The sequence below is a fragment of the Cotesia glomerata genome, linkage group LG1, assembly GCF_020080835.1.
Source record: "Cotesia glomerata isolate CgM1 linkage group LG1, MPM_Cglom_v2.3, whole genome shotgun sequence".
NCBI classification, from domain to species: domain Eukaryota; kingdom Metazoa; phylum Arthropoda; class Insecta; order Hymenoptera; family Braconidae; genus Cotesia; species Cotesia glomerata.
In genome coordinates, this window is record NC_058158.1 from 10,559,078 (window position 1) to 10,573,413 (window position 14,336).

Here is a 14,336-nt window from a genome sequence, read left to right on the forward strand (position 1 = left end):
TGATAAAATCATTTCAATTAATAGTGTGAATTTCATTTTAAAATTACTTGCAATTAAATATTTTGTAAGTATTTTTTTTTTTATTTTTTTCAACAAGATCTGTTCAATTCAATTTATATTTTTATTTAAACAGTTATAAAACTTATGTTGCTTGTAAAAATATTCATTTTTTTTTTGTTTAATAAATTAAATTTTTCATATTGAACCTGAACTTTTATTTTTTTCACTTAAAAAATTTATGAAAAATTGTTGTAGAAAATAACATCACAGCACCTTTTTTTGTACTAAATTATCCTGTAAGAATTATCAAAAAATTCTACAATCTTCACTTCTCAATTTTGTAATTTGCATACAACAATAATAATAAAAATAAAATAACTAAAAGTATCAAAAATTTTCAGTTACTAAGCAATAAAATCTTCCTTTAAAAATTATGGAGTAAAAAAAGAAAAATTATTGTATTAAAATAATTTTATTTTCTGCATTTAATTAGAATTTTTAATTGCGTACATTTCAGAGAAGAAATCATTGTAAATATGTTTTTTCCCCACGATATAATGACCTTCGTCATGGACGAAAACTTTTTTATTAGTAAACATGTTTACTAAAGCTTCCGCAGTTTCTGTAAAAATAGAATATAATCATTAATTTATTAGTTGTCAATTTTAAAGACTAAAATTTATAAAAATAAATGTCACCTGTAGGTATTAATCGATCAGTGGTTCCATAAACAAAAAATGCCGGTAAATTTATTTTTTCATCGTAAAGTTTAGCATGTGGTTCACACAAAGATTTAAATCCGCACACCATAATTGCAAATTTAAATTTTATCGATGGATGTGCCACTGAAATAAATAAAAATAATTAAGGTAAAAGGTAATTCTAAATAAAGAAATAAAATATTCTCAAAAAATCAATTATCTAAAAATTTATAATTCAAAAATAATATTTATTAATTTATTAGAGTCGATTTGTTTTATTTAATTAAAATAAAATTGCATGTGTCAATAACTGGGTCTTTTACCTTAGGTACTATCAGGTAAAAGACCCAATACCGGAACGACGAAGGGTACATGACTGGTTTTTATTACTTAGAAAATATTCAAATGGTTCATTAGTAATAATAATTCCTCCAATCATATAGAATAAACATGTAGTTACACGATAATAATTAAATTTATCAATTTTGTCGAATTTAATATTAAAAAAAAACATGTTTTTTGAAAAAGTCTAAAAGACCCAGTATCGGAACACCTTAAATGCCTAGTCCCAATACCGGAATATGGTTGACCCAATACCGGAACGATAAATAAAACTAATTTTTTTAATCTAAAGAGTCCGCTTTTCGTAAGCTGGATTAATTAAATAATTAATTAACAAATCATAATACTTTATGTGAATTTTTCTGAATTTATAAAACTAATTTATAAAATGTTATCTTCGACTTAATTTTCGGCATCCTACTACTACCTATAAAAAATTAAGCAGTTAATTCAGAACTCAAATGACATGTATGCATAGTGAAACTAACAATAATTATTTAATATTAAAAAATCAAATAAATTTTTACTAAAAATCAAAAAAAAAAAAATAAACGATTCGAGGTCATACTTGACGACACTTATGTAAAAAAGAAAATTTCAAAACAGAAATTGTCTTTTGTTCTTCAAGTTAAAATTTACGAATATTTGAAACAATTTTTATAATAAAATTACTTTCTGTATTAAATGTTATTTCACAAAAACTTTTTTTGTTCTGCTTGATGTAAACAATCAACACAGTATATATCGTAAATGTCAATAAATGATATCAATATGGCTGACTGTTCCGATACTGGGTATTAGCTCATTTCGGGTGTACCAATAGACGAACAATAAATTTTAAATAACAATAGGGTCTATTTTGTATTATCAATTAATTGCATCGAATTCTTAGTATTTGTATTAATACATAAAAAAAAAATTTTAGTGAAAAGTATTTTCATTAGGTTTCTATCAGCTTAAGATCATCGAGTGATTTCTTAGCAAAACCATTAAGAGACCTTGATAAGTCAGAAATCTAAGACTATTGACATCATTAACATTTTTTTTCAATATTTCCAATATAATTTAAAGTTTCATTCATATTTTATTATGTAAAAAAAAGATTGAGGTTTCTAATAAAGAAAAGTTTGTTTAATTTGATTGAGTACGAGATAAAATATAAAATAATAATTGTCAAATCGTTCCGGTATCGGGTCTTTTACCTTATTTACAAATAATTAAAATATGATAAACTTGCAATTTTTCTGTTGCATTGCGCATAAAATAGAAACAAACGACGCGCCTTGAGAAAATCCTAATACTCCATCAAATGGACCCTGTTCTTGGAAGATTTTTTCTATAACTTTTAAACTGTCCTCGAAACCAACAGACATATTACTCGGGACAATCGCTTTAAAAGCACGATCCGCCGTATTGAACCACCATCCTCTTGCTAAAATATCAGTTAAAAATTATTGACTGTAAATATATAAATAGTAAAAATTATTTATGATTAATATTTATACATTCTTTGCCACTATCAGCAGCTTCTTCGCCAGTTTTCTCTTCATCGTCGTCCTTCTTATCATTTTCAAGCGGTGGAACTACGTGTGGTGCTCTAGCGAAAAAAAATTCTATTTTTCGTTTGAAATTTTTTCTAAGCGAGCCTATTTTACTCCTAAATACTATGTCTGATTGTCGGAAACCATGAAGCGCTAAAATCTGTCAAAAGAAATTAATTCTAATAATTTTATTTTATTTTATTAATTACAATTATTTTATTTAATTAAACATACAAAATTTGTGACACTAAAATAAATAGACATATGACAATTTTTGTATTTTTTTTCAACAATTAAAATAATTGTATGTATAATTTTTTTAATTTTTTACATTTGAAATTTTTTCTTTTAATTTTTTCAATATAGAAAATTATAAAAATTAATGATAATTATAAAGTTAGCCGACGTTTTTAATTTTTTTTCATTTCATAAATTACAACTAAAAAATATTTTTTAAAAATTGCACTTATAGTTTTTAAATTTTTTTACAAATGAAAAATTTTTTTTATTTTTCTGTGATAATTATTTCAATAAAAAAAAAATTATAAAAATTTTTAGATGTCGGCTAATTTAATTTTCATAAATTTATGATATTTAAATTTGCAGTTACTTGACAATTTTGAAATTTTATTTAACAAACAAATTCATTAAATAAAATTATTGTTAAAAAAATTGCATTTTTAATTTTTAAAAATTTTTACGTCAATTTTTTCGCCAAATTTTAATAACATTTTTTTTAATAATAATTTAATTGAAAAATTTATTAATTTCAGTATCATAAACATTTTATTAATAATTACAATAATAAATAATAATTACCCGCAACTTGTCATTGGATCCAGACATTTTTTTACTAATTAAAATACTGTTGTAAATAAATAAATAAATTATTTCAAGACTTTTAAAACTAAAAAAAAAGTAAATTTGTTGTTTATTTAAATACTTTTCATTAAGTAAAAAAAGTGCCGAAAAAAACTTTGTTGTTATTTATCTAAGCATATATTTACCAATAAAATTAAAGCTGATCACGTGTCCTTGACTTGTGATGCGCAAAAAATTAATTTTTCTAATTTTAATCAACTGCGCATTTTATTTAAAATATCTAATTAGACAAAACACTAGTAAAATAATTAATTGAAAGTGAAAAAGGCTTTTTATTTCATCAAATATATTGATAATCAATTATATCTTAGCACAAATTACGTCACGTGGTGACAAGTGTATAGTTTAATCTATAGTTTTGTATATATATAGGCCACAACTATAGTGCGAGATTTCACCACTTATTAATTTAATTTCAATACCAAGAGCTGATCGGCTGTGAATTTATTCACCAAGTGTGGTAATCTAAATGGAGTGAATCGGTGATTGACGATCAAAGAGATAGTAACATCTAAAAAAGTAAATATTTAGAGTATATTTATTTGTATAATAATAAAACTAAGTAAGATTATCTTGAGAAAGTTACATCATTTCATTTTATTTAACAAAGTAAGGTTAAGTACCAGCGAATATAAATTTTGCACTCCAATATATCAATGCATATATTTATTAATGTTAATATCAACTGCGCAAAATTTAGGCATTACATCACACATATTTTTGATTTTTTATTTTATTTAAAAAATTTAAATAACGTAAGTATTTTTGTATGACAAAAAAAAATTAATTTTTTCAGTAATAAAATGGATATTATGTCGTGTTCTGGAAATAATGATAGTAGTACATCATCCCAGGATAATAATAAAAATGAATCTTCTAACAAGCAGGTGTTATTTCTTGCTTTGTACGTGTTTTAAAAATTATATACGCACATAATTATTATTTATGAAAATTAAGTTAGCCGACATCTAAAAATTTTCAGAATTTTTTTTTATTGAAAAAATTATTAAAAAAAAATTTTCATTTGTAAAAAAGTTTAAAAACTGTCAGTGCAATTTTTAAAAAATATTTTTTTGTTCTAATTTAATTATTAAAAAAAAAAATAAAAATGTTGGCTAACTTTACTTTTATTTTTATTTATTTATTACTATTATTATTATTGTTTTTGGATAAGTAAATTATTTATTTACATTTATGAGCCGCAGTATTTATAAAAAATTTTTTATTTATGTAATAAGCAAAAAAGTAGCCATAAATATACTTATAAAAATTAAAGTGTAATTGTAAATTTATTTTTTTAAACCGCTTGTCTCCTTTCCATTTAAGTTTTTCTTCTTATCATCCATCTATCAGCTTGATCACTAGTAATATTGATAAAAAATATTGTATTTTGTATATTATAAATCTACACTGCTTATTTATTATTTATTGTTTGGTTTCAGTTGGTCCCGCATGCTGTCTGCACGGTATCAGTACTCTGCCTGAATTGTAACGCACTACCATCACGATTAGCTCATCTTTAGCGATATTGAACTTTATTTAAAATACATAAATGGCTGCCTACATCAATCGAACAGTCTCAATGATTGGAGGAGACAGCCAGCTTCGTGTTAATGATATCAGAACTGATAATTCTCCTCTTCAGATTTTCGTCAAAGCTAAGAAAAAAATTAATGACATATTTGGGGAAATAGAAGTTTATGTTAAGGAGACTGTGGATTTTATGCAAAGTAAGTTTATTATTGTTGTTATTATTATTAGATGTAAGCACTTGAAAATATAAGCTCATCTTGATGTTACACTCATCAAGAGCTTTCATTTGAGTACCCACACGCATTTTTTATATATTTTTCATATATACATATATATAATATATATAAATATATAAAATATATGAAAAATTGATGTGGGTACTCAAATGAAAGGTCTTGATGAGTGTAACATCGAGATGAACTTATATCTTTAAAAATGTTAATAGTTCACAAGATATAAGGTCATTTCTTAATTATTGATATTTTTAAAGATGTAAGCTCATCCTGATGTAACGCTCATCAAGAGCTTTCATTTGAGTACCCACATCAATTTTTCATATATTTATATATATTATATATATATGTATATATGAAAATGCATGTGGGTACTCAAATGAAAGATCTTGATGAGTGTAACATCAGGATGAGCTTATATCTTTAAAAATGTCAGTAGTAGACAAAATACAAGGTAATTTCTTTATTATTGATATTTTTAAAGATGTAAGCTCGTACTGATGTAACGCTCCTCAAGAGCTTTCATTTGAGTACCCACATCAATTTTTCATATATTTATATATATTATATATATGTATATATGAAAAATATATCAAAAATTCATGTGGGTACTTAAATGAAAGCTCTTGATGAGTGTAACATCAGGATGAGCTTATATCTTTAAAAATGTTAATAGTTCACAAGACATAAGGTCATTTCTTAATTATTGATATTTTAAAGATGTAAGCTCATCCTGATGTAACGCTCATCAAGAGCTTTCATTTGAGTACCCACATCAATTTTTCATATATTTATATATATTATATATATGTATATATGAAAAATATATCAAAAATTCATGTGGGTACTTAAATGAAAGCTCTTGATGAGTGTAACATCAGGATGAGCTTATATCTTTAAAAATGTCAGTAGTAGACAAAATACAAGGTAATTTCTTTATTATTGATATTTTTAAAGATGTAAGCTCGTACTGATGTAACGCTCATCAAGAGCTTTCATTTAAGTACCCACATGAATTTTTGATATATTTTTCATATATACATATATATAATATATATAAATATATGAAAAATTGATGTGGGTACTCAAATGAAAGGTCTTGATGAGTGTAACATCGGGATGAGCTTATATCTTTAAAAATATCAATGGTTCACAAGATACAATGTCATTTCTTAATTCTATTTATTTTATTAATTAAAAAATTTAATTTTTTTAGCACTTCAAAATGATCGTAATGTCATTAATGCAGAAGAGGTTGACAATATTCAGAGTTACATCGACAGAGTACATGGAATACGAGATGTTCTTAAGCGAGATCACATGAAAGTAGCATTTTTTGGACGGTAAATATTTTTTTTTTAATTAAGAATTTTACCTAAATATTAATTGTTTATTATTTTAATTATTAAATAATAACTAATATTATTTTCGACAGAACAAGTAATGGAAAAAGTACTGTAATAAATGCGATGTTAAGGGATAAAATTTTGCCAAGTGGTATAGGACATACGACCAACTGTTTCCTCCAAGTAGAAGGCTCTGAAAATGGCGAGTCATATTTAATGACCGAAGGTTCCAATAAAAAACAATCCGTCGAGTCAGTTGGTCAGCTAGGCCATGCACTGTGTAAAGAAAAATTGTGTGAGAGCAATCTGGTGCGGATATTCTGGCCAAAAGAAAAGTGTCTTCTTCTAAGAGACGACGTTGTATTTGTCGACAGTCCTGGAGTCGATGTTACACCGAACCTTGATGAGTGGATCGATAAACATTGCTTAGATGCTGATGTGTTTGTTTTGGTTGCTAACGCCGAATCGACGTTGATGGTCACTGTAAGTATTTTATTTATAAAAAAAATATTTTTTTAAATTGTTAATTATTTTTTTTTTTTTTTCAATTTTTTTTTTATTATTTTTTTTCAATTTTTTTTTAATTATTTTTTTTTTTTCAATTTTTAGGAAAAAAATTTTTTCCACAAAGTTTCGACGAAATTATCAAAACCAAACATTTTTATTTTGAACAATCGATGGGATGCATCTGCATCTGAACCGGAATTTCTTGACGAAGTGAGTATGATTTTTTTTATTTAATTTAATAAAACTTTGGTACGATAGTAAGGAATAATAATAATTATTTAAAAAATAAAAAAGTATAATTTTGAAAAGTAAACAGTAATGCTAAAGTGTAGTAAAAATTGCGTTATTTCTAATTGTCTTAGCTGGCCAATGAACAAAAAGAAGTAAGTTCTGAAGGAGGAATAGTTTTTTGAAGCACAAAAATTAAAAAAAGCACTGTTTTAAAAAAGCATGATACATTTCAATTTTGATTAAATTTTTCGTTAACTTAACACTGCTTTGTGAAATTTTTATTAAATAATTAAGCTGTTTATTTTTATTAGCTTCGAAGATATGCTTTATATAATCATAAAATAAATAATTGTGAGTGTTGTGACTGTGAAAAATAATTGTAAACATTTTTTTTTTTAATTTTAGGTGAGAGCACAACATCAGGAACGAGCTGTTGAATTCTTGGCACGCGAACTCAAAGTTTATTCATTGAAAGATGCTGAAGATCGAATTTTCTTCATCTCTGCTAAGGAAACTCTTCAGGCACGTATGCAGGAACAACTTGGGAACCCTGCTCACAGTAAGTATTTTTATTTAAGATATAAACTAGCAAGCATGCAGTCACTATGTGACTTTATTAAATAATTACTTTTGTTAAATTACACTGTACTTTCTTAAATATTGACGTTTTTAAAGATATAAGCTCATCCTGATGTTACACTCATCAAGAGCTTTCATTTGAGTACCCACATGCATTTTTGATATATTTTTCATATATACATATATATATAAATATATGAAATATATGAAAAATTGATGTGGGTACTCAAATGAAAGGTCTCGATGAGTGTAACATCGGGATGAGCTAATGTCTTTAAAAATGTCAATATTTCACAAGATACAAGGTCGCTTCTTAATTATGTTAAATTGCACTGTACTTTTTTTAACTATTGACGTTTTTAAAGATATAAGCTCATCCCGATGTTACACTCATCGAGACCTTTCATTTGAGTACCCACATCAATTTTTCATATATTTTATATATTTATATATTATAGATATATGTATATATGATAAATGTATCAAAAATGCATGTGGGTACTCAAATGAAAGCTCTTGATAAGTGTAACATCGGGATGAGTTTATATCTTTGAAAATGTCAATACTTCACAAGATACAAGGTCGTTTCTTAATTATGTTAAGTTGCACTGTACTTTCTTAAATATTGACGTTTTTAAAGATATATGCTCATCCCGATGTTACACTTATCAAGAGCTTTCATTTAAGTACCCACATGCATTTTTGATATATATATATATATATATATAGCATATATATATATATATATATATATATATATATATATATATATATATATATAAATATATAAAATATATGAAAAATTGACGTGGGTACTCAAATGAAAGCTCTTGATGAATGTAATGTTGGGATGAGCTTATATCTTTAAAAATGTCAATATTTCACCAGATAAAAAGTCATTTCTTAATTATGTATCTGGAGATAGAGCATTTTAAAAAATTATTAAAAAATTTTTTTTAATTTATAGATGGTGCAATAGTCCAGCAAGGTTTCCAAAATCGGTATTTCGAGTTCCAGGATTTCGAAAGAAAATTTGAAGAGTGTATTTCCAAGTCTGCGGTAAAAACTAAGTTTGAACAACATTCACAAAGAGGCAAACATATCGCGACGTAAGATTCATTAATTTATTAAATAAATTAGTTCACAAGGGCTTAAATAATAAAATTTTTTTTTTTTTTTTTTTATAGGGAAATCCGTCAGACATTGGATGAAGTACTGAATCGCGCTCAAAGAATTCGTATCGAACAATTAGCAGTTCAAAAAGAAGTTAACGATAAACTTAATTATACTGAAGACCAATTAGGATTAGTCACGAAAGAGATGAAGGAAAAAATTCACAGAGTCGTTGAGGATGTTGAACAACGTGTATCAAAAGCTTTGAACGCTGAAATACGGCGTTTGTTTTCTTTGGTAAATGACTTTAACGTGCGTTTCCACGCAGAGCCACTTGTTTTGAATGTTTACAAACGTGAGCTTCATTCTTACGTCGAGAGTGGATTGGGTAAGAATTAAATTTCAATTTCAAATTAATTTTATTTGATACAAATTTTTCATTTAATGAATCAATATTGTTTTGCAGGTTCTAATTTAAGGGCTCAACTGAGCTCAGTACTAGCCTCTAATATGGAGTCTTCTCAGCGTGAAATGACTAGTCGAATGGCTTGTTTACTTCCGGAAAATAAACAACAATTATGTTTGAATATTTTGCCTAGAAGAGAACCATTTGAAGTTTTGTACCGTCTTAATTGTGAGAATCTTTGTGCAGATTTTCATGAAGATTTGGAGTTTAGATTTTCGTGGGGTATTACTGCAATGATTAATCGCTTTTATGGAAAGCAAGGAAATAAATTAGCTATTGCTAATTATCCTCAAGATGTAAGTTATTATTATAATATAAGTAACCCTTATTAAATAATAAATTTTGTTAAATTGGACTGTACTTTCTTAAATATTGATGTTTTTAAAGTTATAAGCTCATTCCGATGTTACACTCATCAAGAGCTTTCATTTGAGTACCCACATGCATTTTCATATATTTTTCATATATACATATATATAATATATATAAATATATGAAAAATTAAAGTTGGTACTCAAATGAAAGGTCTTGATGAGTATAACATCGGAATGAGCTTATATCTTTAAAAATATCAATAGTTCACAAGATACAAGGTCGTTTCTTAATTATGTTAAATTGCACTGTACTTTTTTAACTTTTGACATTTTTAAAGATATAAGCTCATCTCGATGTTACACTCATCAAGAGCTTTCATTTGAGTACCCACATGCATTTTTGATATATTTTTCATATATATATATATATATCTATATATTATATATATATATATATATATATATATATATATATATATAAAATATATGAAAAATTGATGTGGGTACTCAAATGAAAGGTCTCGATGAGTGTAATGTTGGGATGAGTTTACATCTGCTTCGCTCTTTTAAACCAGCCAATTCTCCGCCTTTATAAGAGCTAGCTCTTTTGCCATTCGATCAGAGAATTCAATGAACGTCTAGGCGATTAAGTTGAGCTAATTAATTACAGTAGCAACCTTGCATTCACTATGTGACTACCGTGACTTGTAAACTATAAAATAAATAAAATTTTAAAGCTTTTATTAAATAGTGAATTTTGTTAAATTTCACTGTATTCTTTTAACTATTGATGTTTTAAAGATATAAGCTCATCCCGATGTTATACTCATCAAGAGCTTTCATTTGAGTACCCACATGCATTTTTGATATATTTTTCATATTTACATATATATAATATATATTTTAAAGATATAAGCTCATTTCGATGTTATACTCATCGATACCTTTCATTTGAGTACCCACATGGCAATTTTTATATATTTTTTATACATAAATATATATATAATATCTATAAATATATGAAAAATTGATGTGGGTACTCAAATGAAAGGTCTCGATGAGTGTAATGTTGGGATGAGTTTATATCTTTAAAAATGTCAATATTTCACAAGATACAAGGTCATTTCTTAATTAAGTATCTAGAGATACATTTTTGAATGCAGCCTAAATACTTATAATTAAAACTGATCTATCAACAGATTCCACCATCAATAACATCACCAACTGACAGTGTAGACTCAATAAAATATATAACCAATCCCATAAATTTCTCACCTCGTAATGACGACTGGTCACTAGCATCCCGAGTCGCTATTTCGTCTATAGTGTCTCAAGGAACGATGGGAGGGTTAATAATTGCTGGATTTGTAAGTAATCAATTAATTAATTAATTTCAATTAATTAATAAATAAAAATTACAAGTTTTTATTCTTAAAAAAAATTATTAAATATATTTCAGATGCTAAAAACAGTCGGCTGGAGATTGATCGCAGTCACTGGAGCTATTTACGGATCTTTGTATCTTTACGAACGACTTACATGGACAAACAGAGCCAAGGAGCGTGAATTTAAGCGCCAATATGTAGCTCACGCTACCAAAAAATTGAGATTGATTGTCGACCTCACTTCTGCAAATTGCAGTCATCAAGTTCAACAGTAAGAATTATTATTTTATTAAATAATTAATTTTATTTTTAAGGGAGAGATTTTAAAAAAAATTTTTTTTTTTTTACAGAGAATTATCGAGTACGTTCGCTCGATTGTGCCACTTGGTCGATGAATCTAACACAGAAATGAACTCAGAATTACAAAAAATAACAGAAACTTTACGGTCCCTCGAAACAGCAGTAACAAATGCTAAAGTTTTACGAAACAAAGCGAATTATCTCGCCAACGAACTCGAGCTATTCGACGCAGCTTACATTAAATCGTTAAATTAATTTAAAAATATTAATTTTTTTTGTTTAATATCTTTTTTAGTAGTTTAAGATTTTTAGATTATTATATTGTTTATAGTGATTTTTAAAGAGATATTTACTATCGTGTACAATCAATTTATGGAATGTTATTACGATAAATTCTAGTCGTAAAATTACGAGCAATGTATTATAGCAACGGTACTTTGATAAAAATTTTTAATAATTTACTAAAGTACCGTCGATATATTATATAATAATTTAATTTCTGTTATTTATAATATTTAATACATTGCATTAGATCTTTACTCAAACTCCATAAATTTTAATGACGAATAAAATATTAATTTTTTTTTCTGTTAAATATTAAAATTTTTTGTAACTTAAAATTAATTTTCTTGACATATTTTTTGACTAAAATTTAACTCCAATTATTTGATTTTTTGAAAAAATTCTCATAAATTTAAAGCTCAAAAATTTGGCTAATTATTTTGATTTATTTGATTATAGTTATTATTTTTTTATGTAATTAAAGTTTAGCGAAATTTTGATTTATCTAAAAAAATCGTTCAGGAATAAAAACTTATGTATATTATAATATTAAAAACAATTTTACGATAAATATTTTATTGATTTATTTTTAAAAATCCCTACTTAATATTTTTATAATAATTCAAAATTACGCGCAAAAAATAAATGAAAATAAATTAAGCTAATTTTTGGTAATTTTAATTCTTAAAATTACCAAATTTATAATAATTAAAAATTACACGTAAAAAATAAATAAATAAAGTAAATTTTAAATAATTTTAAGAATTTTCGTAACAAATTATTCAAAAAAATAAATTGAAAAGTAGAAATTTAAAAAAATTGAAAATTTAATTTTTTTTAAATAATTTTTTTAAACAAATTATTTATTCAAATTAATTACAATCATTCTTATAACAATTAAAACAAATCAATTATTGAACAAGTTATTTTTTAAACAAGTAAAATTAAAATACAATCAAGAGCGCTAATTTTAACTCTGAATGTGCGCATGCGCATGCGCGTGAATTATTTAACTGCGCGTAGAACTAAATGTAGTTGATAATGAAGTGTGTAAAATTTACAAACGTTAGAAAATTATGTACTTATCAAAAATTGAATTATTTTTATGATAACAAACGGAGAAATTTATTGGTAAAAATAATATTTATTTAATTGTGACTTTACAGTGAAAAGTAAAGGTTTTAATTGTTGATTTTTTAGGAGCAAACTTCTAACCTAAAAAATGAATCGCAAGAAAGAGACATTATTGGACCGCCGGATGAAGTTTCTAATTTACGGCCGATTATTTTTGTTAAACCATCTAATGAAAGTAAATTAGAAAAAAAATATCGTGAAGCTAGAGAAGCAACTCAGAGTTGGAATAAAAAATTTTGGTTTGATCATAACTCCAAATTTATCAAGGTACGCTACTATTCAGCTGTTTACTTAGTTTTTTATGATAAATCAGCTGACAGCTGATCATTTTTAATTTCATTGAGCAAAAAAATATTTTTAATTAATTGCACATATTTTTTTTTCAATTTTCTGAATATGGAATTTTTCTTTTTATTTTCTGTAATAATTTGTTTGTTAAGAAAAGTTCCAAAATTTTTCGGATTAAGTCTCAAAAAAAAAGTCAGATGTTTTAAAATTTCAGTATTATATTTTAAAATTATTTTTTATATATTTTAAAATATTTATATATTTTAAAATATTTTTTATTATATTTTAAAATTATATTTTAAAATTTCAGTATTATATTCAGTATTATAATTTTTTATGAGAATTTATTTAGCAGATATTTAATTATTTTTAGAATTTTTTTGACTTAAAAGTTAGCAGACACTTGACTATTTTTAATTTTTTTTTAACAAACAAATTTGTAGAGAAAAATTATTTTTAAAAAATTGCATTTTTCATTTTTTTAAATTTCTACATATCAATTTTTTTCTCATTTTTTTTGCCATAATTTTTTTGTTAAAAAAATTCTAAAAATTATTTAATATCTGCTAATTTTTTTAACAAAAAAATTATTGCAAATAAAATGAGAAAAAAAATTGACGTAAAAATTAAAAAAAGTGCAATTTTTTAAAAATAATTTTTCTGTACAAATTTGTTTGTTAAAAAAAATTAAAAATGGTCAAGTGTCTGCTAACTTTTAAGTCATTAATTTTTTATATTGTTTTAATTAACCCAATGTTGATTTTTTTTTTTTTTTTTCAGGAAAGGAAGGAATTTCAAAAAGAACTGGAAGCTAATGGGAATAAATCAATAACAGCTGATGAAATGTCGATATTTTACAAGAATTTCTTGGATAAAAACTGGAAAAATCACTTTAATTATAACATTTCATGGTATCAACAAAATATTCGAATACTTTTTCTAGAACTTAAAGTTAGATTATCAAAATTTAAATTTAAATAATTAATTAAAAATTATAATAGTGTCCCATAATTAAATATGTCATATTTATAAAGTGTATATATGTATATTATTATAATTAAAATAAAAATGTATTTTATTAAATATTTTTTATGATTTTTATTTTTCTAGACCTATAAAACTTTAATAAATTAAAACAAAAATTAAATATTAATAAAAA

At 24.7% G+C, this 14,336-nt stretch overlaps 3 protein-coding genes across 7 annotated transcripts; 2 read left to right on the forward strand and 1 right to left on the reverse strand.

The window, feature by feature from the left end:
* Positions 1 to 456: 456 nt before the first annotated feature.
* Positions 457 to 3,725, reverse strand: LOC123274333 (esterase OVCA2). 2 transcript variants are annotated; one of them, XM_044741925.1, is made up of 6 exons: positions 3,592 to 3,725; positions 3,404 to 3,449; positions 2,549 to 2,744; positions 2,281 to 2,475; positions 699 to 845; positions 457 to 622 (listed from the first exon to the last, which is right to left on the reverse strand). In XM_044741925.1, exons 2-6 carry the CDS (start codon positions 3,428 to 3,430, stop codon positions 486 to 488), a joined length of 702 nt encoding a protein of 233 aa, XP_044597860.1. In that variant the 5' UTR covers positions 3,431 to 3,449; positions 3,592 to 3,725; the 3' UTR covers positions 457 to 485. The 2 variants fall into 2 exon arrangements, with proteins under 2 accessions (XP_044597860.1, XP_044597870.1); XM_044741935.1 differs by having other exon boundaries at positions 3,404 to 3,491.
* A 108-nt stretch (positions 3,726 to 3,833) lies between these two features.
* LOC123274289 (transmembrane GTPase Marf) lies at positions 3,834 to 11,739 on the forward strand. 4 transcript variants are annotated; one of them, XM_044741862.1, is made up of 14 exons: positions 3,886 to 3,985; positions 4,263 to 4,370; positions 4,909 to 5,196; positions 6,449 to 6,575; positions 6,668 to 7,061; positions 7,188 to 7,295; positions 7,448 to 7,468; positions 7,722 to 7,875; positions 8,863 to 9,004; positions 9,083 to 9,396; positions 9,475 to 9,770; positions 10,988 to 11,155; positions 11,248 to 11,444; positions 11,524 to 11,739. In XM_044741862.1, exons 3-14 carry the CDS (start codon positions 5,019 to 5,021, stop codon positions 11,726 to 11,728), a joined length of 2,304 nt encoding a protein of 767 aa, XP_044597797.1. In that variant the 5' UTR covers positions 3,886 to 3,985; positions 4,263 to 4,370; positions 4,909 to 5,018; the 3' UTR covers positions 11,729 to 11,739. The 4 variants fall into 4 exon arrangements, with proteins under 4 accessions (XP_044597787.1, XP_044597816.1, XP_044597797.1 ...); XM_044741852.1 differs by lacking the exon at positions 4,263 to 4,370 and having other exon boundaries at positions 3,834 to 3,985; XM_044741871.1 differs by lacking the exons at positions 3,886 to 3,985; positions 4,263 to 4,370 and adding an exon at positions 4,059 to 4,075.
* Positions 11,740 to 12,746: 1,007 nt separating this feature from the next.
* LOC123262985 (COA8 family protein CBG23705, mitochondrial) lies at positions 12,747 to 14,202 on the forward strand. The gene is made up of 3 exons (XM_044725496.1): positions 12,747 to 12,886; positions 12,956 to 13,156; positions 13,958 to 14,202. The coding sequence occupies exons 1-3, from the start codon at positions 12,797 to 12,799 to the stop codon at positions 14,156 to 14,158; spliced, it is 492 nt and encodes a 163-aa protein (XP_044581431.1). The 5' UTR covers positions 12,747 to 12,796; the 3' UTR covers positions 14,159 to 14,202.
* Positions 14,203 to 14,336: the final 134 nt, after the last annotated feature.